At 40.5% G+C, this 26,253-nt stretch overlaps 2 protein-coding genes across 2 annotated transcripts in view; one reads left to right on the forward strand and one right to left on the reverse strand.

Annotated features, from left to right (window-relative positions):
* The window catches only part of TESMIN (testis expressed metallothionein like protein), a 38,961-nt gene extending 35,095 nt beyond the window's left edge, over positions 1-3,866 (forward strand). Inside the window, exon 13 of the mRNA XM_061613073.1 lies at positions 2,822-3,866. Within this exon, the coding sequence (XP_061469057.1) occupies positions 2,822-3,014 (193 nt within the window). The 3' untranslated portion in view covers positions 3,015-3,866. The remainder of the gene's footprint in view (positions 1-2,821) is intronic.
* A 15,297-nt stretch (positions 3,867-19,163) lies between these two features.
* LOC133378267 (spexin prohormone 1-like) lies at positions 19,164-25,009 on the reverse strand. The gene is made up of 5 exons (XM_061613074.1): positions 24,944-25,009; positions 24,764-24,841; positions 24,625-24,682; positions 21,055-21,132; positions 19,164-19,540 (listed from the first exon to the last, which is right to left on the reverse strand). The coding sequence occupies exons 1-5, from the start codon at positions 25,007-25,009 to the stop codon at positions 19,455-19,457; spliced, it is 366 nt and encodes a 121-aa protein (XP_061469058.1). The 3' UTR covers positions 19,164-19,454.
* Between the last annotated feature and the right edge of the window lie 1,244 nt (positions 25,010-26,253).

A 26,253-nucleotide genomic window follows, 5' to 3' on the forward strand; every position in this document is an offset into this window, starting at 1 on the left:
GCAGACACAAATGTAACAGGTATATGTCATACAAAAGTCTACTTGATTATCCCCGTCATCCTCTGCTTGCTTCTGTTTAGATGTTCCACCTACAGTTGTTCAGTAGAGCTTAGTAACTTGTTTCAGCTGCACTTTCCTGTGGAGGTGAAGATACAACAATGCAATGAAATCACAGGTTGCATACTCAGCTTCAAAAGCAAATACACTACATATATTGGTACAAAACAGATTCAGTGTTACAACAATCTCTTTTGTACCAATATATGTAGTGTATTTGCTTTTGAAGCTGAGTATGCAACCTGTGATTTCATTGCATTGCATTACCAGAATTTATTAATCTAAATACTGGGTTGTGATACGCATTTCTCTGTACGGGTCTTTTTAGGCAGTTTAGTATATGTGGCTGGCAAGAAGGTGGCTCTGCTAAAATTGTAGCAGCAGACTTTTAGACAAATCTTCAAAAACTGCATTGTACAGAAGAAACAGAATGAGAAATAACAAATTCTGATCTACCAATGACCAGTGCATCAGCAAGAGTTGCAGTAGGACTTTCCAAAACTCTACTGTTCCACTTGAAATGGGCAGTGAGTTACCTCAGGGACAAAAATGTTCTGCTTGCTTAATAAGAGATATTTTTTTCTTTTTACAGCTTATTTGCTATTGATGTATGTTGCCTGCCTAAAGACTGGACTAGGCATTTGGCAGCAACCTGCGAACCTGGGTTGTTGCAAAGACTTGAAAAGCTGCATGAGGAGGGAGTGGTTTGCGGTGAAGAAATGTCAAGTGGGGACAAAATCCTTAATTTGCCCACTGCTCCTCCCCTGCATCTCTTTCCTCTGGTTGATTTTCCTTCCAGGATCTCAACTAGAGAAAAGTGGTTGGAAGAGGGAGGTTGCAGGGGAAAGGTTAAGCAAGACATCCCTGCTGCTACAAACTGCCCTCTACCACTTAATAGGTGCTCAGAGATGAAGCAGATACAGGTCTGCCACCAAGTTGAAAGATCCAGGCCTGCCAAGGGGTAGGGGTACTGCTATGCACCAGGGAAGTTCCAAAAATGGCTTCAAAATGAACCAGACGTCTCTTCTCTAGGCTCCAGTTTATCTCTAGATTTAGACAGTGGGGAAAGAAATGTCTAGTTCACTTTGAAGGTGCTTTTTCATCTTTCCTAGTAGATAAACATTTGTTTCCCAGAGAAAAAAACTGAGAAATCCAAGATGTAGCTGTGAGTGGGTAATAGTGCGGCTACTCAAAAGCAAAAAGTAGCTGCCAAAGACAGAAATCCATGCTCTTTAAGGACGTAACCATGAAAAATACCCTACTAATGCAAATAAAGTCCATCATTAGTAATAAAGTGCATCAGTAAACTGAGTGACAGGAAGTGAGTATTTGCATATAGATGATGATTGGTTGAGAGAGTGGGGGAGGAGAAGTGTGATACCTTTAGAGGTGAGGGGTGAAAAGAAAAGGTTTGGGATAGAATTTAGATCTGTGGTAGCTGAAGATTAGATAAAAAGATACAGGGTCTAGGATTTGAGTGGGTCTAGGGAGAGACTCGGTATGAATGTAAGAGGGAATAATTAGTAGTTAATGTAATTAGTAAAACCTAGTAACTTAAATATATGTGCTGGAGGAGAATAAAGTGGCTTCTTACTGTGTAATAAATATACTATTGTCTTCATTAACTCATGCCTATTACTTGATTACAACCAAGATGGAAAGTAATATAGATGAAATAGTAAGATTAATACAAGTCTCGCATCCTCATTGGACCTTAAGTGTAAAGGTCTTGGTGCCAGTGTTACTCAGTATGTGATGGAAGATGTTGCCTGCTGAGGTAAAGGCCTGGTAAAATACGGTATTGCCATTAAAAGAAAAGAGCAGGGATGTCAAAATCTCAAATCCTTTTTACCAGAAAAGAAGAGAAAATGTAACTGTTTCACCTGTGCTGCTATAGTTCTTGTGAGACAGAGCCACAACAAATGCTCTAAGGAAAAACTACTTGCTTTTTAACAATTTGATCTTGAATTTATCCAAGCAGGAACATTTGAACCTTGATTGCTGTAAACTATAAATGTTTTTTTATATATTCCCCCATCTGAAATACCATACCTAGACAGCAGAGCTTTTGTACCTTTGACAGCTGTTTGGCAGAGGGAAACTCAACAGGTTAAGTCTTTTCTAGTATGGCACTACAATTATAGGGAAAGCTTCACTTGATGATTTTTACACATCTTATTGGATGATTTTTACACATCTTATTGGGAACATAGGAAGCTGCATTATATTGAGTCTAGTACACAAGAGCCCTAAAAAAACAAGCCTCTCTAGGAGAAAGAAAAGGGCTTCAGATGATGATCTCGGGGTCCAGGTGGGATCATCTCACCCTTCCATCAGTTACTGGGGTTCTGAGCCACAAAAGACTTTACAGGTTAAAACCAGCATTTTGGCTTGGGCTCAGAAACGTATTGGTAGCCAGTATTCATGTAATCTGGCCAGACTGCCTGCTCCCACATATCAGTCTGGCCACTGTATTCTGCACTAGATGCAGTTTCCAACCATCTTCAAAAGCCGACCCCAGTGGCTCTTTCATTCACGTGGTGGAAAATACAACACAAACAATATGCAAATTTGTGCCCTCTTTTGTAGTTGGATTGGTCCAATCCACGTATAGTGTACTGTGTCCAGTAAATCCTGTTGGAATGCCTGTCTAGTTCAGCCATGAGTAAAGTCAGAAGAGTTGCTGAATATATTTGTTAATGTTTTCATTTATTGACTTGTTTATAATATATATATATATATATATTGTTTTTTGTTCCAGTAGGCAATCTAATACATGTATATCATGGGAAGTGGTTGAGGCAACATGTGCTTGCCTCCTTGCTCAAGCTGAAGAGGCAGAAAAAGAAGCTTACTCTGTTTGTCTAGCAGAACGAATTATCTTAGAAGAATTTGGAAGATGCTTATCACAGATTCTGCACTCTGAATTTAAATCCAAAGGGCTGAAAGTTGAATAATCGGCCTTAGCTACAGATGCACAATGAGCTGCAGTACTGCTTGAAATGGCTTGTGGCTTTGATAATATTTATAAAAATTAACATAGCATTCTTATTGTCCATTCATTGCTACTTTTTGTTGCCATCTCATGCTGGTTTACATCAGAGCTTGGAAAAGTTACTTTTTTAAACTACAACTCCCATCAGCCCCAGTCAGCATGGCCACTGGATTGGGCTGATGGGAGTTGTAGTTCAAAAAAGTAACTTTTCCAAGCTCTGGTTTACATAGTCATAACTAATAAATATTTTGTTTTATGGAAACAGTACAATCTAAAATATATAAACCAGATTATTTGGTTTCTACATTTAATTTCTCACCTTTTTTTGCTAGAGGCTAAAGAGGGTAACAAAAACAGGGCTAGATGTGCTCCAGGTAACTGGCATTACATGGCTTCTAATCAAATGCAGGCCAATACTTGAAAAGAATTCCTAACACTGAGTTAAAGATTTTCATTTGAGCCTAGTAGACTGAAAAAATCCCTTTTAAGTTTAACTGTTTCATGGATTTCAATGAAAATTTGCCTGACTAAAGGTGCCTTAGAAATGGGAGTGCCTCAAATGTAGCTTGGACTCTATTTATTTTAATGTCGAATTGTTAGGGGAAAAGCTAGCTTTGAAAAGAACTGTTTTCCATTTACTGTACTTTACTAGTTTTGTAATGATGAAAACTGTGATATATATGTTAGCTAATAGACATATTTAAAAATATTTCTTATGTGCTTAAAGTGGAAAATGCACCAAATGTGGAAGTAAAAGGTTGAATTCATGATATTTGAGTCAAATGAATTCCACTTTTGAACAGTAAAACTTAAAATAAAGGTGTTTAGTTAATATATACCTTTTAAAAAGTTTTCACCATTTTTATTTTTAAGAAACAATTCAGAAGCGACTTAATACTGGTAAGCACCATAAAAGAAAATCCTACTAGTACCACTACTAATTGCTTATCTCCATTAATTAAAATGCAGTGCAATCCTACACATGTCTATTCAGAAGCAAGTCCTATTGTGGTAAATGGAATTTATTCCCAGGTTAAGTGTGTATAAGATTGCAGCTTTCACCATATGATTCACTTCCCAGCACTTTCATTTGTTCACAGTAGTTGTGGGATCCTTAGCTGAACTCTATTTAAATTGGTTACTTATAGGTTTTCATTTAATATGGGCCTTTAAAAATTTTCTCCTAATACCTTCATGGCATTCCACATTTATTTTGTAGCTTGTTGAGATAAGTTCAGGAAACCCAGATAGATGGGGAAAGTAACATTTATAGGGTAGGAATAGGAGATTCTGTAAACACATAAGAATGATTAAACACAATATTGGGTATGATACAAAAGTGGAGAAGATAACTGTTCATTAGCTGTGAATAATATAATGTGCAGAAATTGAATATAAATGCTGAGTAGATCAAGTAAATGTGGTTTTGCAGTAGTATAATGTTCATCAAAACTGCAGACATTGAAATTCTCAGACATTGAATAATTTTTTCACTTTATTTTATGAGTACAGATGAGACAGAATTTCAAACTTTTTAATAATTTTCTGAGATTTCTGTGCTTCCATCTTACTATTTCTATTGATAATAATGAATCCATCATAAAAATATGAGCCTTCCTACAGTGGTAAAGGGATGAACACCTTCACATCCTAGAAACCGTTACAGACTCAAGGACATATAATATAATTGGGAGTATGCACATATCTTTCGTATCATACAGGGCAGAGGTAATAAAAAGTGTAGTCCATTATCCAACTGTTTGCAATGATAGTAATGCACAGAGTTGCAAGATTGAAGATCAGCATGAAATATGTAGTTTATGGACATCTTTTTCATGCCTGGATTCGTAAACTACTCCAGCATTATAAACTCCAGTAGTGTAGTGGCAAATTCAGAAGTGCAGGGTCCTTTCATGATAGTCACAGCCCTTCCCCCTCCCCTCCCTCTCCTTTTTCTGCTGCCGGGTTGAGAATGAGATCCTTGTTAATGCCTTTGTTGACCACAACAGATGTTTTTAGGAGCCAATGAGCATTAAAGAGGAGCGTGTTAAGAACATAAGAACATAAGAGCCTGCTGGATCAGGCCAGTGGCCCATCTAGTCCAGCATCCTGTTCTCACAGTGGCCAACCAGGTGCCTGGGGGAAGCCCGCAAGCAGGACCCGAGTGCAAGAACACTCTCCCCTCCTGAGGCTTCCGGCAACTGGTTTTCAGAAGCATGCTGCCTCTGACTAGGGTGGCAGAGCACAGCCATCATGGCTAGTAGCCATTGATAGCCCTGTCCTCCATGAATTTGTCTAATCTTCTTTTAAAGCCATCCAAGCTGGTGGCCATTACTGCATCTTGTGGGAGCAAATTCCATAGTTTAACTATACGCTGAGTAAAGAAGTACTTCCTTTTGTCTGTCCTGAATCTTCCAACATTCAGTTTCTTTGAATGTCCACGAGTTCTAGTATTATGAGAGAGGGAGAAGAACTTTTCTCTATCCACTTTCTCAATGCCATGCATAATTTTATACACTTCTATCATGTCTCCTCTGACCTGCCTTTTCTCTAAACTAAAAAGCCCCAAATGCTGCAACCTTTCCTCGTAAGGGAGTCGCTCCATCCCCTTGATCATTCTGGTTGCCCTCTTCTGAACCTTTTCCAACTCTATAATATCCTTTTTGAGATGAGGCGACCAGAACTGTACACAGTATTCCAAATGCGGCCACACCATAGATTTATACAACACCATTATGATATCGACTGTTTTATTTTCAATACCTTTCCTAATTATCGCTAGCATGGAATTTACCTTTTTCACAGCTGCCGCACACTGGGTCGACATTTTCATCGTGCTGTCCACTACAACCCCGAGGTCTCCTGATCGGTCACCGCCAGTTCAGACCCCATGAGCGTATATGTGAAATTAAGATTTTTTGCTCCAATAGGCATAATTTTACACTTGTTTATATTGAATTGCATTTGCCATTTTTCCGCCCATTCACTCAGTTTGGAGAGGTCTTTTTGGAGCTCTTCGCAATCCCTTTTTGTTTTAACAACCCTGAACAATTTAGTGTCGTCAGCAAACTTGGCCACTTCACTGCTCACTCCTAATTCTAGGTCATTAATGAACAAGTTGAAAAGTACAGGTCCCAATACCGATCCTTGAGGGACTCCACTTTCTACAGCCCTCCATAACTGTCCGTTTATTCCTACTCTCTGCTTTCTGCTTCTTAACCAATTCCTTATCCACAAGAGGACCTCTCCTCTTATTCCATGACTGCTAAGATTCCTCAGAAGCCTTTGGTGAGGTACCTTGTCAAACGCTTTTTGAAAGTCTAAGTACACTATGTCCACTGGATCACCTCTATATATATGCTTGTTGACACTCTCAAAGAATTCTAATAGGTTACTGAGACAGGACTTTCCCTTGCAGAAGCCATGCTGGCTCTGCTTCAGCAAGGCTTGTTCTTCTATGTGCTTGGTTAATCTAGCTTTAATAATACTTTCTACCAGTTTTCCAGGGACAGAAGTTAAGCTAACTGGCCTGTAATTTCCGGGATCCCCTCTGGATCCCTTTTTGAAGATTGGCGTTACATTTGCCACTTTCCAGTCCTCAGGCACGGAGGAGGACCCAAGGGACAAGTTACATATTTTAGTTAGCAGATCAGCAATTTCACCTTTGAGTTCTTTGAGAACTCTCGGGTGGATGCCATCCAGGCCCGGTGATTTGTCAGTTTTTATATTGTCCATTAAGCCTAGAACTTCCTCTCTCGTTACCACTATTTGTCTTAGTTCCTCAGAATCCCTTCCTGCAAATGTTAGTTCAGGTTCAGGGATCTGCCCTATATCTTCCACTGTGAAGACAGATGCAAAGAATTCATTTAGCTTCTCTACAATCTCCTTATCGTTCTTTAGTACACCTTTGACTCCCTTATCATCCAAGGGTCCAATTGTCTCCCTAGATGGTCTCCTGCTTTGAATGTATTTATAGAATTTTTTGTTGTTGGTTTTTATGTTCTTAGCAATGTGCTCCTCAAATTCTTTTTTAGCATCCCTTATTGTCTTCTTGCATTTCTTTTGCCAGAGTTTGTGTTCTTTTTTATTTTCTTCATTCGGACAAGACTTCCATTTTCTGAAGGAAGACTTTTTGCCTCTAAGAGCTTCCTTGACTTTGCTCGTTAACCATGCTGGCATCTTCTTGGCCCTGGCGGTACCTTTTCTGATCTGTGGTATGCACTCCAGTTGAGCTTCTAATATAGTGTTTTTAAACAACTTCCAAGCATTTTCGAGTGATGTGACCCTCTGGACTTTGTTTTTCAGCTTTCTTTTTACCAATCCCCTCATTTTTGTAAAGTTTCCTCTTTTGAAGTCAAATGTGACCGTGTTGGATTTTCTTGGCAATTGGCCATTTACATGTATGTTTAATTTAATAGCACTGTGGTCACTGCTCCCAATCGGTTCAACAACACTTACATCTCGCACCAGGTCCCGGTCCCCACTGAGGATTAAGTCCAGGGTTGCCATCCCTCTGGTCGGTTCCATGACCAACTGATCTAGGGAATAGTCATTTAGAATATCTAGAAACTTTGCTTCTTTGTCATGACTGGAACACATATGCAGCCAGTCTATGTCCGGGTAGTTGAAGTCACCCATTACTACCACATTTCCTAGTTTGGATGCTTCCTCAATTTCATATCTCATCTCAAGGTCTCCCTGAGCATTTTGATCAGGGGGACGATAGATCGTTCCCAGTATTAAGTCCCTCCTGGGGCACGGTATCACCACCCACAACGATTCTGTGGAGGAGTCTGCCTCTTTTGGGGTTTCGAGCTTGCTGGATTCAATGCCTTCTTTCACGTATAGAGCGACTCCGCCACCAATACGTCCTTCCCTGTCCTTCCGATATAGTTTATATCCAGGGATAACCGTATCCCACTGGTTTTCTCCATTCCACCAGGTCTCGGTTATGCTCACTATATCAATGCTCTTCTCTAAGACCAAGCACTCCAGTTCTTCCATCTTGGTTCGGAGGCTCCTAGCATTAGCGTACAGGCACTTGTAAGCAGTGTCTCTCTTCAAGTGTCTTTGGCACTTGTGGTTAGGCCTGTGGTAATTTTGCTCTTCTGAATTTATATCCTGTGCCCCTGCTCTCACAATGCCTACTTCTAGGCCTACCCCTTTTAAAATTTCATCATTTCTTTGGTTTTTATCCCAGGGGGGAGGTTTATTCCGAACCGGACCTTTCTCAGCTCCTGTCGGGTTTCCCCCCTCAGTCAGTTTAAAAGCTGCTCTGCTACCTTTTTAATTTTAAGTGCCAGCAGTCTGGTTCCATTCTGGTTCAAGTGGAGCCCGTCCCTTTTGTACAGGCCCGGCTTGTCCCAAAATGTTCCCCAGTGCCTAACAAATCCGAACCCTTCCACCCGACACCATCGTCTCATCCACGCATTGAGACTGCGAAGCTGGGCCTGTCTGGCTGGTCCTGCGCGTGGAACCGGTAGCATTTCAGAGAAAGCCACCTTGGAGGTCCTGGCTTTCAGCATCCTACCTAGCAACCTAAATTTTGCTTCCAGGACCTCACGGCTGCATTTCCCCATGTCATTGGTGCCAACGTGCACCACGACCACTGACTCCTTCCCAGCCCTGTCTACCAAACTATCTAAACGACGGGCGATATCCGCAACCTTCGCACCAGGCAGGCAAAACACCTTGCGGTCTATACGCCCATCACACACCCCACTGTCTATGTTCCTAATGATCGAATCACCCACTACAAGGATCCCTCCACCCCCTGGAGATATATCCTCGGCACGAGAGGATAGCTGCTCATCCCCCAAGGAATGGGTCCCTTCTAAGGGATCGTTTCCCTCTTCCTCAGCTGGATGCTCTCCTTCCCCGAGACCATCGTTCTCCATGATAGCAGGAGAGCTATCATCGTTGGAGTGGGACACAGCTATAACGTCCCTGAAGGCCTCCTCCACACACCTCTCTGCCTCTCTCAGCTTTTCCAGGTCCGCCACCTTGGCCTCAAGGAAATGAAGTCGTTCCTGGAGAGCCAGGAGCTCATTGCACCGAGAGCACACCCACGACTTCTGTCCAACAGGCAGATAGTCGTACATGCTGCAGGCGGTGCAAAACACTGGAAAGCCCCCACACCCCTGCTGGCTTCTTACCTGCATAGTTTTGTTTAAGGTTTATTACGTCAATGGGTTGGAGACTGCAGTTTAGTTGAGGTCAGGGAACAGACGGGCAGAGTGGGGGCCCTGGCCTCCTCGCCTTGCTGCCGAACTCGCTCTGCTGCTTAATTCGCCTTGACGCTTCGTCAGCTGGGGCTCCCTCTAGCTCATGGAGCAGGCTCCCTCGCTAGGGTGCTCTGACTTTATATGTGTGGCTGGTTCCTCCCAGCTACTGCTGCCAGCCAATGATGTGTTACTTGAGGCTGATGGCTATCAGCTGGGGCTTAACACTTTAGTATTCTCTCAAGCTTCCTTCCTTCCTGAGCGAGGGGCGGGGCTGTTTAAGTTTTTGGCTGCTTTTAATCTAATCAAGGGGCTGCGCCTTCCAGGCAAGTCTTTTGTGTTTGTTGTTTTCCCACCTAGAACAGCCTGACCTTTCTTTAACCTAGGGAAACAGAGCTTGTGGTTGTGTTTCAGGAAGGCTGAAGCTGCCCTTTTTAGCAAGGACTGAGCTGACTCTCTCCCTGTATGTGTTGGTGGAGTTTCCTTTTCCCCCTTCTCTCCGACTGGAATTTAGCCTTGTTTACTGTGTCCCCTGAAGCTTTCCTGCTAGGGTGGTGTTGAAAACTAGCTTTCTATGGGCTTCCTTCTCCTAGGATCTGTCTCCTAAGATATAGGTTCTTTCAGGATTTGGCTCCTAGCTCAGGGTGACCTTGGGCTGCCCTTATTACTTATTGCTCTGAGCTGTTTTACTTCAATTAAATAATGGAATAAATGGGAGCTACTTACCCTCTTTTCGCTCTGCTGCTTAACTTGCCTTGACGCTTTGTCAGCTGGGGCCTTGACGCTTCGTCAGCTGGGGCTCCCTCTAGCTCGTGGAGCAGGAGTTAGCTACTGAGAACAGTCTTCTCAGTGGCTGACTCACCTTTCACTCTGATTGTCTGCAATCAGCCAGAAATGACAAGGAAGCATGTTAGGATATTCTTCTCAGTGGCTAACTCTCTCTTTTTATCCTGATTGGCTCACAGGATGCCAGAGACATTGGGACGCTGTTCCTAAAGAAGTAAGGGGTCTAAGACCCCCTGAGACCCTGAACTACTACACCCCTGATAAACTCTATTTGAATAAATGGCATTTAAGCTAGCACTCGTATGTGTTTGAGTACTGATGTGTTACTCCATTTTAATATGACATGCGCCCGTTATCTGCACTTTCCAGAAACAATGGAAGACATTTTTGTTCTGATGGGCTTTCACACCTGAGTGACTAGGTTTCTACCATAGGTGTCTATTTTGTATTGATTTTGTTTTAAATATATCTTTTTGTGTATTTTTAACTGTTTTTGCTGTTTTGATTGACCATTGAGATGCTTGCGTAGAAGATGATGATAATTATTATTTTATAATCATCCAATCATATGGCAGTTTGTGCATCCCACACCAGGCACTTCTACTCAGTTGCTTTTCACCTACATGGTGACCCTGCCACCACCTAACAATACCAGAAGAAATTTTGCATTGCAAAATTTTGAGAAGTATGCACTTTGAAGGATACCTGTGGTTTTTGCTTATGTATATTGTTTTTAAAAGTTCAAATTAAGTAGGTTCAGAACAGAGCCACATTTCTCCCCCATTCCACTGAGAGGTTTGTTCCTTCAGCAATTTGACACTGTTGAACCATACTAAAAGCATGTAAACTTCTAGGGCAAATGCAGGCACTGGGTTGCTTATACTTTTATCTAGTATCACATTCTCTATGGACAGGAGATGATCTAAGTTTCACAGGATAAATATAAAGTGGTAAAATGGTCACATGGACAGCATCCTCTTGATTGCATCACTATCACGCTGCATTTGTTCAGTCCAAAGGAGAAGTCAGGGAAGAACCAGCAAAGTTAACCATCAAGCACTTGGCCGATCTGGGAGCATAGCTGGTCCGAGACAAAGTTCAGTAGATGTTGTGGGCAGGGGGAGTGGCTCCAGTTCCAAAAGTGGGACAAGGGAATGGGTCCCAGTGCAGAAGTAGTCCCAGAAGGGGGGGTGCTACATTCTGTGCTTGCTCCTCCTGCTGATTCTTCCAATGCTGATTCTCCGTGTCAGCAGCTGGCTGTGAGTGCGGGCACTGAGCTGGGGTGAGACAGAAGGAGGAGCTGAGCCTGGCTGACTGGAGCAAGGAGTGGGCTGGAGCTACTCTCACTTCTGCTGCCGTCACTTGCAACAGGTGCTTGCTTCCACAGTAGCCCCAACCGTCCAGAGCCAGTCAGATTATGGCAGCAGCAGAGCTGCACAGAGCTGTCAAAGTTGCTGCTTCTCCCAGTGATCTTGTTGCCTGTCTGCAGGGCCGGTACCAGACTGCAGCAGGCCCTTGGACACGAGACTGCAGGGGCCTTCAAAGGCAGTGGCGGCAACACAGTGGCACCATTGATGGTGCTGGGGGCTTAAAAAGGCCCAATCCGCACCAGCATCGGGTTGTGGGTGCACACTCCATGGCTGGATGCTAGCATGGATTGTGGAGCAGGAGCAAAACCTGCCCAGCCCCAGCAGCAGGGGCCCCTGTTAGCAGCAGGAGCCCTTAGCCAGTGCCCAACCTGCCTGCCTGCTAGCACCAGGCCTGCCTGCCTGCAATTATGGAACAATCTTCCTGAGGAGATACACCTGGTGCCAACATTACTATCTTTTCGGCACCAGGTTAAAACTTTCCTCTTCTCCCAGGCATTTTAGTATGTGTTAAAATTGTTTTTAAATTGTTTTTTTAATTTCTCTCAGAATTTTAAAGAAATTTTTAAAAAATTGTTTTTAAATTGTTCAAATATGTGATTTTTGTATTGATGTTTGATTGTTGTGAACCGCCCAGAGAGCTTCAGCTATGGGGCGGTATATAAATTTAATAAAATAAAATAAATAAATAAAATAAATTTCACCTGGCTCAGGCAAGGCAGAGTGAGGTGGGGAATAAGACTCCAAACTGATCCCCTTTGCCCCTGCTCCCAACAGGGTCTTTCTGGGGATATTAGGTGCATGTCCTGTCTCCTCTAGACCAAGGGTTGGCGAATGAAACATGCTGGTTTTTCCTTAACAGCAATTGTGTGTGTGTGTGTATGGGGGGGAATCTTTCAGGCTGCTAGCATGAATTGTGCAGGTTTTGGGGGGAAAAAACCCTTTCCATCTTTAGAACACTGGAAAACAGTATTTCCTGCAAATGCAGTATAGAGAGATATAAATGGTAAAACCTGTTTTAACAAAACATGTGCCATCATATAGAAGATTGAGATGATTAAGTGTACATCATTAAAGTTACATCATTTTTTGCAGAGAGGTATACTCTAAGGATTTATTAATATTTTAATTTAAACTTTACATAATACAATGTAAAAACATAACAACATGCAAATAGGGTTACCAGACCTCTGTTTTTCAGCACTCAGGTTTCTGGGGGTCCCCTCCAGATCTCTGGGTGACTCACCTTAATCTCCGGACTTTCAGCTTTCATTAAAAAAAGAAGTAAGTTTCTAGGTGGTCTGATTCCAGAGATATACACCAATATGTCAGTCGCCCCTCCCCCACAACTTCTAAATTGCTCTAAATTCTGCTCTAATCCCTGCTCTTTCAGATTTTTAGCCAATAAGAAGTCAGGGTTGTGACTGACAAGGAATTATAGAGCCCAAAACCAATAGAGTCAAATTGAATTGTCTGCCTTCAAGTCGATTCCGACTTATGGCAACCCTATGAACAGGGTTTTTATGGTAAGCAGTATTCAGAGGGGGTTTACCATTGCCTCCCTCTGAAGCTGAGAGGCAGTGACTGGCCCAAGGCTCAGAAAACAGGCTTTCCCCTGCTTTTCTGAACATCTCACAGATTGAATAAGTAAGCTTTCAGTCTTTTTCTCTCTTGTGTGTAGGAGTCAGACAGGTTTAAATGCTGAAGAGTGCAGTGTTTTGCAAACTTCCCAGTATGAAGCTTTAATCCAGTGCTTGCTTTTCCAGAGTAAACCCCATTGAATTCAATAGGACTTCCTTTAGAGTAGACATGGTTAGGATTGTGCTGTAAATTGATGGGATTTTTGAGTGAACATGGGAGAAAATTGTGTTTGTGTTGTATATCTTTCTCTCCCCCTCCAATCCTATTTTTAAAGCAATTAGGCAGGTCTTACTTAGGTGTCACTGTTTTTATTATGTAGGAAACTAATACTGATTTTTAAAAAAAATGTTCTACAATGATCAACTGGTTTTGACAATAAACTATTATATGGGGTGTATGTATTTTTACATCTCCAGTGTGTGTGTGTGTATGGGAATCTTTCCAACAACCCTGTGAGGTTGGGTTGCAGTCTGGAAACCAAGGCAGCTCACAATAAGAAGTAAATCCCTTTAAAATCCAATAACCATAAAAACAAGTATAAACAGTTGCAAAGCAGCTTAAAGTAGCATGATTCTGAATTTTGGGTTGCGTGAATGAAGTTGCTTATCACTTGAGGTTGCAGTTCTGTCCTTGTATGAGTAAGTCCCATTGAATACATTGAGACTTGCTTCTGAATAAATAAACATAGGATTGCACTATAAATATCTTTACAGGTTGTGTAAATAATGAACATATTTGATAGTCATGCTTATAAAAATATTTCTTCATTTTTCATATTTTTGGTTTTTGGTTAGGAATCCTGACTGGTTGTGGGATCAGGGCCAGTTCTAAAGGGCAGCCAGGTGGGGCACTGGCCCGAGGGCCCCTGGAACTACGGGGGCCCTCCACTCTCCTTCCGCGATCCGCTGAAGCATCCACGGACCGCTATCCCCCCACTTTACCTACCTTTCCGTTGTTTTTTGCAGCATGCAGATTTGCCATCAATCAAGATGGCGGCCGAGGTTTCCTTAGGGACTGAAGCCTCTGCTGCCATCTTGGTTGATGGCACACAATTTCTATTTTCTATTTCTATGTTTTTGTATGAATTGTATGTGCCAAGCAACTGTGGTTGATGCTTAATGTATCATGGCTAATGACATCACTTGGACCCACCCTGTGACATCACTGTGACCCACCCTGTGACACCACTTGGACCCACCCCATGATGTCACTTGGACCCACCCCACGACGCCACTTGGACCTGCCCCATGACGCCACTCGGACCCACCCCCCAAAATCTCAGGGTTTGGGATGCTTCTGACCTGGCAACCCTAACTGCAAATGTATTCTACTTTCAGAACTTGTTTTGCCGTATGGTTCAAGTTGAGGAACAAAAGGGCCCCGCAATGTTAAGAAATCCAGTCCATGTTTTATGTGTTCCAATTCACTAGGGTCTGGAATTATTCTAGTCCATGTTTTACACTTAGCTCTGGAGAACAGGCCCTGATAGGGCTTGAACGTGTGTTTGAGTTTTTTCTGAATAAAGTGTTAGTCACATTTTTTTCTTTAAAGAGTGCATAGGCTCTTTTGGGAGGAAGCATGGGCTATAAATTTAATAAATACAAGAAATAAATACAATCTTACAGGGCCCTTATCAAGGCAGATTGTTTGATCTTAACTTACCTTCACAAAGCTGTTGTTTATTCCTCTGATGCGCATCCATTCCTATCTCTGCTCATATTGAGGACAGAACTACATAGTATCAGAAACATGGGATTGCTGCGGAAAAATGGCAGTCTGGGTTCCCCTTTTCCTCTTCATAACTATGTAGTTTTACTTACATCATGTTCCCCTGCCCAACATTGTTTGCTGGTGCCTGGTGGATGATAGGGAAATGTTCAGTGTGATGATTTCAGGACACAAAGTAAGCTGAACAAAAATTTCTGAGGGCAAGGTGGGGAACTTGACATGGAGTTGCCATTGTCAGTTTCTCTCAACATGGACTTTAATTCTCGGATAATAGTCTAACTAGCCAATGAGTGCCCAACCTGTAGAATAGGTACCACAAGTGGCATATGTAGCAAACATTTGTGGAGTTTCTGGGCAGGAACAGATGGCCTCATGGACCCAATAATTTTACACAGTCAAGCCTATACTGTCCAGTACTACTCCAGTACTGCACTGCTGCTTTTTCTTCAGCTTAGTAAATTTTGAGACAAAACCCAGGAGCTCATGTGTACTGTAGAATGCACTGGAGTGTCATATTTGAGACTTAAACTTATGAGTGTTGGTTACCACTGCTCTATTCCTTTTTAATGCAGTTTTGCTGCCTGTAAAATGGATGCATCTGCTTGCTTAAATGGTCAGCTCTTCAAGATAAAGATGAATGTTTGTAGCATATGAGACCTTGATTTTAAGAGGCACCAGTGTAATGCAAACAATAGCACTATTATTTTAGGTTGATAAAAGAGATGCAGATTAGTCTTGAAAAGCCAAACGCTACTCTGAGAGTACATCTCAAAATAATGCTTTTCATGAATCTTAATTATGGGGTAGCAAAAATCCACATTATATTATCCACTTCAGACACAAATGTGACTCACTATTAAATTACTGCAATCAGTACTCCTGTAGGAGCAACCCTAACACACTGTCTCTTTGTGAACCATTTTTGTCAGAGTAATTACATTAGTAATAGCTGATTACATAGCAGTCTTATGTTCCTATGAAATTAATGTAATTACTGTAGCTAGAAACACATCTGTCTATATTACACTCTAATAAGAAAACTAGTCAGAAGGCGTGCAGTGTTTTCAATGTCTTTAAAGCAAAGATCAGTATGGTAAAATTATATTATTAAGGGAAAGTTTTGGAGAGCTAAGAAACCCTTGCATGAAGTGATATATGTGTGCCACACAACAAACAGGATTTTAAACAGAAATCTGTCCCAGCTTAAATGGGGCAAAAAAATGATGTGTGGTAACGGGAAGATTTTTTTACAAAACACTTTTTAAGTAGTTTTATTACCAAGAATGTTTCCTTCAGTGTCAAAATTATGTTGAAGATGTAACAAACCAAGGACGCTTTGATCCATACATATGAATTAAGGAATACTGGAAAAAATAATGGTATTATGGGGCAGAGTCGAAAGGGTTCCTTAGTGAGATTGCACAGATCATGCCCATACCATACCATTCCTCCACAAAGGGGTTGGTGGAAAAGGAAATACAATCTGCAAAGACTGCACTGAAGGAGTCTGCAAAATCTTGCAGACCAGAATCTCCCATTTTCTGGCCAAATATTGCACAATAGCATATACCACTACTTGTAGGTCCCCAGCAGAAATGACGTTTGGTTGAAATATTCACACATTATGGGATTTGCTACAACCAAATGTATGCAGTAGGGACCTATGAAACAAAACCATAATAGTAATCCTCTGTGTATGAGTCATTCTGATCTAATTATTAATTTTAACTGATGTTATGATGTATGCTGTATCCCAATTGTACACTACTTAGAAACTGTGGCGTGGCAAATATTCCCACTTCTAACACAGCTGAACCTAGAGACAATGGAGGAATCAGAGATAATATTCATACTAACAATTTTCCTCAACCAAATACATCCCAACTGAATCTAATACACAGGGAACAGATATCTCTTTGTAATAGATATCTTTGTCTGTCTGTGATACCCTCACTGTCATGACATTTGACAGTAAACAGATTCACATTCCAAGGTTTGTTATCCCTGACCTAATGCCTTCAGTCATAAGACCATAAACTTTATGCTTATCTTGAAGCCATAACATCTCTGAGTGACCACTATCAATTACAAGCAATAAAACCACACTGATGATAGGTCATTAATTACTTCTATCGTAAATTCCTAATTGGCTCCAATTAGTCGGACACCTTATTTGTAGAAATATTGAAAAAATTCCCTAATCAATAGTTTTTAGAATGTCCAGGTGCATACCAAATAAAATTCATGTCAAATGGAATTAATTTTTGTTATTCTGTAGCTGGAATTTATCGTTTTTCTTTTATGTATTCAGATATATCATGGAATGTATCATCTTGTTATATTTTAGGACAATTAATTTTTCTCTGACAATGACAATAAGCACAATTAAGCTAGGAATATCTCATAAATTTGTGATCTTAAAAGGAAAATTTAGTATAAATATCCCTGCATTTTAGCATCAATTCAGTTGTCGATGAGAAAGCTCCTACCTTGCTTGCCCAGATGGCCTTGAAGATGCAGGTAATTACAGGGTAATTCTCAGCTCTGCATCAATCTATAATATCTATGCTTATGCTTATGATTTGCATTGTATTGTATATTATCTTAACCACGTTTATTTCCTCTTCTGTAAGTTTATTAAACAAAGGAAACTTGGTTTACAGAGTTTATCTGTTTGAAAACTCATTTCCCGTAACCTAAATTTTCTGTGCGCCGATACAGGAAGACAGGGGCTAATAATTCTCTTTCTCTTTTGACGTGACATCTGTTTCAGGGATTGCTAAAGGGCAGCTTAACTGCTAGCTCACAGCTTGCTATATAGACACCCTGTTTAGACTTTTAACCTGAACAGAGCAATCTGTCACAGTGGTATTACACAGTATATAAGCTATTAAAATAAATGTGTAGCTCAAGTCCAGAGGATCTTGTGTGGGTCAAAGGCCAAGTGATTCTCTGAAACACTGTTATGATTAATCATACCATGTTTACATAATTGAAGTGGGTGGAATAGTCAGGAGCCACAGGAATAGCCACGGGAGCCATCTGTTGTCACAAGACAGAATATCTATTTCAGCTCACCTGAGCCTCCAAAGGCCAGGACCCTGAATCGAAAATATGATTTATGGGAGATGGATACTCCTACGACCAGACCGGCGCTCATAGACCCTGTTTCTGAATTGCAGTCTCCTGGCTCACTTACGAACTCTCAGAGTGCAATTCCTGAACCAGTTAAACCTGTGAACACCCTGGAAATGCTTGAAGCAGAGCTGCCTTCTCCGTGCAAATCTGCAAGAAGATGAACATGTTTGGCAAAGTTAGACTTGTAGATAGCAGCAGCCAGGGCAGAATAATCCCACCCTCTCTTAATCTCTGACATCAGGCAGTCTACCATGTATCCAGTCTAATTTACGTTGATTCATTTCTAATTGTGCAAGTTGTTTTCTTTTTATCAAACCTTGGGGGATGGATGTGGTAGCCTAAGGAATTAATCTTTTGATCTGCAAGCTATTGGGATTGGAGCTGTTCATTATTACCAACTGAGTGCCAGACCTGTAGCTATGGGTGGTTTAGGACCCCCTAAAGTCCACCCCACATTTTTTTAAAAAAAATAAAAATTATTACAGTTTTTTTTCTCCCCCCTACTCTTTTTTGTGCCCCACCCCTGAACATTTAGGCTGGCTATGAGCATGCTGAGTACAGACCATAGGTTTGCAAATTGTTTTTGAGTTGAAAAATGGTTCCTTGCCAGCATGGAGGTTGTTCTGATGGATAGTCAAAAGTTAAGCCTAGGAACTTGGCATTTAGGGAGGAAATGAAACCTAAAGATTAAAGGAATGGGGGGCGGAGAAGAAACCTAACAGATTATAGTAAAGAGAAACTGAACTGCCATCATTCAACTTCATTGGATGACTCTGGGTTCTAGTATTATGGGGTGGGAGGAGAGAACTTCTTTCTATTCCCTTTTTCCACACCATGCATAATTCTATACCTCTCTACCTTACCTCTCTGTCATACTCTCCTTTTTCTAAGCTAACAACCCCCACATTAAAATGCTGGTGAATTTTCATGAGGTTTTTTTTTTTTACCTTATCACAAACCAATGTGGAATTTTAAAAATCGGTGTTGCATTGTCCACTTTCCAGTCCTACGATACAGAGGCTGATCTGAGACATGTTACACATTTCACATACAAGGACACCTTGAGGACAAAGAGAGGTTATTCTCCTTTCACTTCTGAAGCAACCAAGAGGGGAAAAAACTGATCTGACAGCACACCCTTTACTTTAGCATGCTGCTTGTGAGCAGCAAATCTTTCCCTCAAGGGTCACCTCAGGAGCAAAGAGCAGATGAGGTCCCATTTCCCTCTGAAGTAACTGTGGGGAGAAGAAAGAATGCAAACTGCAAGAAAGATTTGTGGGCACTTTTTCTTTTCTATTGCTTCTGTGTTGTCTGTTACTGTTGAGGGTTATTACATGCAAAAGTTTCAGATGTAAATTTCATAGGATGAAATAACAATGCTTATGAAAATAATGATAAAGTAATCATATCTAACAGGTTTTCTCACTTACAGCATAAGGATTATTAATAAAGACATTAATGGAACACTTTGAAAATTATTTACAGTATTTGGAAAATTTGAAGGGCAAGTAAAATGAAACGTTAATCCAAGTAGTCAGTGTCCATATTTTGAGCTCTTAATTTTCTTCTGATGTTCAGGAACTTCATTGGTGCTGAGCTTTTGTATCCTGTATTGAAAAAGATACATGTTCAAAATGGGTATTTCTAACTGTGGAATATTTTCACCTCTCCCACTTTAAAGCTTTCCACTGGCTCTTGTCATTTCTCCCTATGCCTCAGACTCCCAATTCAAACATTTAACTGTCTCCACTTTTCCTCTATACTGGGGTGTGTGGGGAATGACTCTTGTGACATTAGGCTTTATCAATATGAACCACTTGAATAAATTTTGCTTTACAAAAGTCTGATTGTCACATAAAGACTAACCTTGCTGATTGACAGTCAAATGTCAGCCTCCAAGGGGTCAAAGGAGAAAAGAGAGAGAATGAGAGGAGAGGCAATTTCTCATAGATATAAATGTGGCATTCACATGTTCTTGGTTTGGCATCCACATTTTGAAACTTCCTTCTTTGCCTCTAAACCTCTCAACTTTTCATGGGTTGGTGAAAGTCATATTATTGAGATGGGATTTCAGTTTGGATTCATCTCTTTCCCCTGCCCTGAGTTATTCTTTTAACCTTCTTACAAAGGTAGGGGTCTGTACACTAGGGAGCTAACTCTGCACTGTTCATTCCTTCTCCAGTATATTTGAAGGCCTGACTCAGAATGGATTCAATCCTTGAGACTGAATTAATAATTTCACAGCTAGCAATATTCCAAGAATGCTCATTGTTAGAGAGGGAGAATAGCCTTTGAACAAAAGTAGCCAAATTCCTGCTCCTGCCTGAGTGCCAGATTTGATGGCCCAAGAGGTCTGTTCCAGTTCTGTGAGTGTATGATTCTGGCCGGCAGACTTTATTCAAAATCCAATTAAACATGCATAATACAGTAGGTGAAAAAATTGTTTGATTTTGCAAAGTACTGAACACTTTTTTCTAGATATAGGATATAATTTCTAAATGGCCTTAATCCTATGCATGTGAGCAGTACTGATGATTTCAAAAGTGCATTGAGATACTAATGTGCTTGAACCAGCATAAGAAATGCTTAGCAGACTGAGGAATTAAGCATGGATATACCCTTCATATGAAGCAGAGGAGCGCTTTAGCAGGCATTCATACATATTACTAGAAAGGCCTGTAACAGACTGAACAGATGCTATGCTCTGAAACGTGTTACCCTTTCTATCCATGTGAAAGGGTTTGGGAAGGAGTTTTTGCATCAGTATACAGATACAAGAGTTAGAATACAGGGCATTAAAGCTGGGAAGGTTAAGCACATGATTTGCATACTAAAGATTCCAGATTAAATCCCTGGCATCTCCAGGTGCTGCTGGACCCCTTTCTGAAACTTTGGAAAGCCACTGCCAGTCAGTGTAGACAATACTGCGCTGGATGGACCAACTATCTGACTCAGTATAAGGCTCATTGTTCCTAAAGTTAACTCCAGATTTATAATTCTGTATTTATTTATGCTAAAATAGTTGAACCACTGTACTACATAAATGATGTAATTGCTTAAATGTAAATAGCATTCACAAATATAATGCACAAATGCTAATGATGAATATAATCACAAATACTTTTCAGAACTGCATTCAGACTGTCCAAGTCAATCTTGTAACACTGTTCTTCATTATCAGAAGCATATCTTCTACCATCTATAAAACAGAGACAATCAAATTACCTTGAGTTATATAGCTACATATGATCTTTGAGGGGGAATTCATGACGTGACTTGCCATTTGATAAATAGGTTTTCACACACCGACTATGGCTTATATATCTTATGCTGGGCTGAATGGATGATGGAAATGAATGAAATGAGATGAAATCCAAATAATTTCTCAGCCTTTTCAAATGTTATAATAACCCTGAATGTAAAAGCCTCCTGCAAATACAAACAGAGCAATTAAAGTCTGGGGAGGGAAGGTGAGATAAAACAGCTGGGATGCTTGACAATTCATTAGTCAAACAAGTCTTAAGGAGTGATGGAAATCCATACAAGCATTGATAAATAACAGCTGAACCTGTATTGATTGAGGGGTTTGAAGATTTTACAATACTCTGCAATATTAGAATATTCATTGGAAATTATCTCAAGGTCTTCTGTAAAGAATTCATTTGACATTTCATTGATTTTGAAAGCTTCAGGTACACATACTATTCTGCTCATAGTTTTGGGGCTTGGTTTTTGTGGTAATCATTCACTCTGAGCAAAATAAAGAGTGGGGAAATAATACCATGGGAGATCTCCTCTATCCTGGATCAGTTGGTGCTGAGTTTTTCTTTCCACTGTAGCTAAAGAGGTGCTGACCTGAACCATTCTAACAGATATTAGAAGCTGAGGTGGATCCAATCAAGGTCCACCTAATCCATTATGCTTTTCCCTCCAGCAGCCAGCCTGGTGGTGCCTGTGGTCCCTTGCATGCAGGACAATGAAGGTAACAGCCTTTTCCTGGGTCTAATCCACATGAGTGGTTTTTTCCCCTTCTGTTTTTGCTTCTTCATTTACTCGTGAAGATTCACATGACATATGCCCCCAAACTGTAATAATACCACTTCTGCCCCTTTATTATGTGATTTCTCAGACCACTTGTATAAGAACTTTTAAAAACTTTATTGTGTTGTTTTTACACTATGGATTTCCATGTGAACCAGCCGCCTGCTGTTCTTACTGTTTTCAAGGAGTGGCTTTAATCCCACAGAGCTTTCTTTCTTTTCTTTTTTATGGTATTTCTCATTGGGCTTCTCCAAAGCGGTGCTTCACTTGAAACCCTTTTCTCACTTTTCACAGGGTTGGGGAGAGAATTTGTGGCTGTGGGAGGAATGATTGTGATTGTGGTAGCAGCTACCTGCATGCTCTTCTCTGCGCAGCATGGTTCCCCCATTCCCAGCAACCCAAGCCAAGCCAGGTCCTCACTGAACAGAAAGGCTGGATCACTGAAATGGTTGGTAGTGGGAAAAGCCCACCTCCATCAAGGCCCTTTGTGGTAGCAGGGTCCTTGCTGGGAGGGAGGGAGATTCCCCCCACCCATCTTTCTGGGGGTGCACCCTTTTTCTTCCCCCTCCCATGCAAGTTAATGGGAGAGGGATCTCTTCAATAGCATTGAGGGGAAAATAGACTGGATCCTCAAAAATGGGGAGAGAAGCACACCTCCCTGCCAGGGACCCTAAGTGTAACAAGGTCCTTGCTGGGTTGGTGAGACTCACCCACCCACCATTTGTTTCTGGGGATCAAGCCACTTCTTTCTCCTTATGCAATTTAATGAGAGATCACTCTCTCAATTACCTTGCATTAACTGTCTGTGCAAGAGTGCAGGTGCACTCGAATGCACCTGATTTTTTTGTTTGTTAAAAAGAGTGAAGCATCTTCCTTGTGCAATTATAGCCAATTACAGTGATGTTTCTTGCAGAATTTCCTGATAAAGAATGATGATGCAGTACACATGATTTAAGATCCTCCCACTTTTTACTGTAGATCTCACCAGTCCTTAAACTGCTTCACTGGCTGCCAGTCCATTTCCACATGCTAGTTGTTGCATATTAAACTCTAAATGGCTTGAGGTTTGGCTAGTTGAACCGCTGTCATCTTCTGCATAAACCTAAAACCCTTTGCTCTTAATCTGAGGCTACCCTCTGGGTTCTGCTGTCACTATCTGAGATTATGTAGGTAGTGACTGGAGATATAGCTTCTGATGTGGAATGCCCTCCCCAGAGAAGCTTGGCTGCATCACTTGATGTCTTGTCAGTGCCAGGCATTCCATCATGTTTTATAACTGATTTTAGGTTTTAAAATTTATTTTATTTAGCTGTTTTAAAGCTTTGCTGGATTATAATGATTGTTACTTTCATGATTTTGTTTTCTTTGTACACTGTCCTGAGGGTCTTGAAGGGCACCATATAAATTGACTGACTTACTAACTTGTTGTGTATTCCTTATTCTGCACGTGTCTACTTAAACATAAAATCCCACTGAGTTCAATGGGACTTGTTCTCAAGTAACTCTGTACAGGATAGCAGCCTAAATAAAGAAAATGGTTCCATTCCGTTTAATGAACCACTTACAGTGTGAGAAGCTGCAGCTATTAATGCCAGCCTTTAGGAACAATTAAAATCAGTAGGGCAGGGAAAATTAGTTCAGAGCATCTTTGCCAAATGCATAGGTATTATGATTTTAAATTTGGATCTGTTTTACTGCAGACAATATACACTATAATTCCTCTGTATAAAATCTGAAGAAAAACAAAATGCAAGCATATCAGACCATTCAGAATTCTTAAGAAGGGATATCTCTGAGAAATTGCAGGAGGAATAGTATGATCTAATTACATTTAGCCATATCTTACTCCCTGAAATATATTGTCCCCACAGTACTCAACATAAAGTCCTCATAGTATAAAGTATCATTTTATACACAGGTCCAGTAAAAACACATTAAGGAGATTGTGGAACTGTAGTTCCTAATTCATTCTAGCATCTTAAAAAGCTATTACTCTTTATTAATAACTTCTCTATGACACCCTTCTGTCTTCTTAAAATTAGAAAGTTCAATTTTCAGATTGCTTGCATATCCCTTGTTACATGACTATAATTAAACAGTTTTACAAAATTAATTGCAGTTTCTTATACATATTATTTATTTCTTAAACACAGTTAAGCGACTGCTTGTTTTACATAGCCTCACTGAGAATCAATTTATTTTTGCTTTTATACAGTTAATCAGGAAGCTACTTAAAGCCTTTCAAATGGAATTAATGATTTATTTGATGATGGTAGTAGGTAATTTTCCTCCTAAGGATTTTCACGTATTTGTGAAAATTCAGTTCCCTCCCCCGCAAAAAAAGAAAAAAAAGGAAAGGATTGTTTTCATGCAAACAATATTATACAACTTATTTAGGACACAAATTTTGTAATAAAAATAATACAGCATAATACACATATCTCCAGCTCTGGTAATGTACAACTGGTATATTCTTACGAGTACTTTGATGCTTACAGTGGGACATTACAGGAAAACAGTTTAGTTAGGACAATCTTAACTGTCAGAAAACTTAGCAACATGGATATGTAATATCAAAAACAGCAATTAATTTTTAGTTGAACAAGTATTTTTTCCCCAGTTTTTGAAAATGAGACTAAACTTAACTTACATCGTCCCTTGAGGTATAGCATTGATTGTGGACCCCAATTTCTTGCTGTGAACTTACTCTGAAAAAAGAAAGTAGCCATTATTAACTGAAAAAATGTCCTCTACTGTTGCAAATTTTTGTTTTCAGCTCTGACTTTTACCTTTGGGGCGCATGATGATTCAACTACCAAAAAGACCATCGTGATGGTAAAAGCACAAACCAATGCAGTTTTAACTTTCTACAAGAGAAATAGTATATATATTTGTTTTATTATTCATGAAAAAAACACTGTAACAAATATTTCAAATCATGCCTTATGCATACATAGTAAGCTCCTTACCATACTAGCCGGTCTTTTGTCACTCGCTTCTATCACCAAAGTGTGATAAAAGGTTTGGTTTGGCATTCTCACTTTTAAATAGCTGATGGTGTTAAAATACGCAAGTTCAGCTGATCATGATTGTTTTGGTTTGGGTTGTTCCCCCCTCCCTTCAAACACTTTGTTTTCTAGGCAAGTTTGATATGTGGAAATTAGATACATAATAATTTACCTTTCTCCATGATAAAGCAGCAAAACTAGCATCAGAAACTCATTGACAAAAGGGTTGCTAATGATAGTTGTTCCTGTGAGATCGGGAAACAATCTGTACCCACAAGAAAAAAAAATACAAGACAAAAGGTGACTAAATGTCCAGCATTTCTACATGGTACATGCATTTCCTGTCCCTTTTTTCGTTATCCTGCAATAGTGAATACATGGTCAGGGAGAAGGTTAAGGAAAGTGGCTTTCTTGTTCATATGCTTATTGTTATGGGAATATTTTTGGCATCTATTCAACATTTGAAGATTATTCCTAAATCATCAGTTTGGGAACAAACAGAATTCTACTATATTATAATTTTATTTTATAAATAAGAACTATCTGAAGGCACAGTTATAAGCCTTGACTCTTGGGCCTAAGCCCTTAGGAGCCCAGAATGATCTATTGCACTGAAAAGCTTGTGAAACATAACCTAATTATGTTTCTGAATATTACAAAGTAAACTAATACTGGTATGGTATGAGTGTAAAAGTTCTTTGGAGAAAAAAAGCTATTACTGTTTATATTCTGGCTCTACTTTGGTTGAAATCTCAGATTTCACAATGCCCTGGTGTTTTACAATACAGGTTGGCTAGTTCTAAATACCAGAGTCTTGCCCCAATACAGCAACAGAGTGAGGATGCCTACAGCTGCTGCTGTGGGAGCTCACAAGCAGACCATGATTCAATTGTCTGGTGGTCTGTTTCCAATCACAATTCAAAGTGCTTGCCTTTTAAAATCTACATGGTTTTGGATCTAGGTAGCTGTACCTGCCTGTTCACTTTGTCATCAGAAGTCCTTCTCCATCTATCCCCATCTTCTGATGTTCAGTGACTAGCAAGAGAGCCTTCTCAGTTGTAATGCCCCATCTGTGCAATGATGACAACACCTTGTTTTCTTTGCACAGGAATCCACTCAGAGGATCACTCTGCAGGTTCAGACACTTGCCAAAACTTCAATTTGTGAGCGCAGCTTAGAGTCCAGCCCCTCCTGGGAGGCAATGCCTACAGGTGTTACTAGGAAAGTACACATCCAGGTGTTGAGGACAAGGGAGAATTCTGAAGCAAGAG

Source organism: Rhineura floridana, chromosome 2, assembly GCF_030035675.1.
Source record: "Rhineura floridana isolate rRhiFlo1 chromosome 2, rRhiFlo1.hap2, whole genome shotgun sequence".
NCBI classification, from domain to species: domain Eukaryota; kingdom Metazoa; phylum Chordata; class Lepidosauria; order Squamata; family Rhineuridae; genus Rhineura; species Rhineura floridana.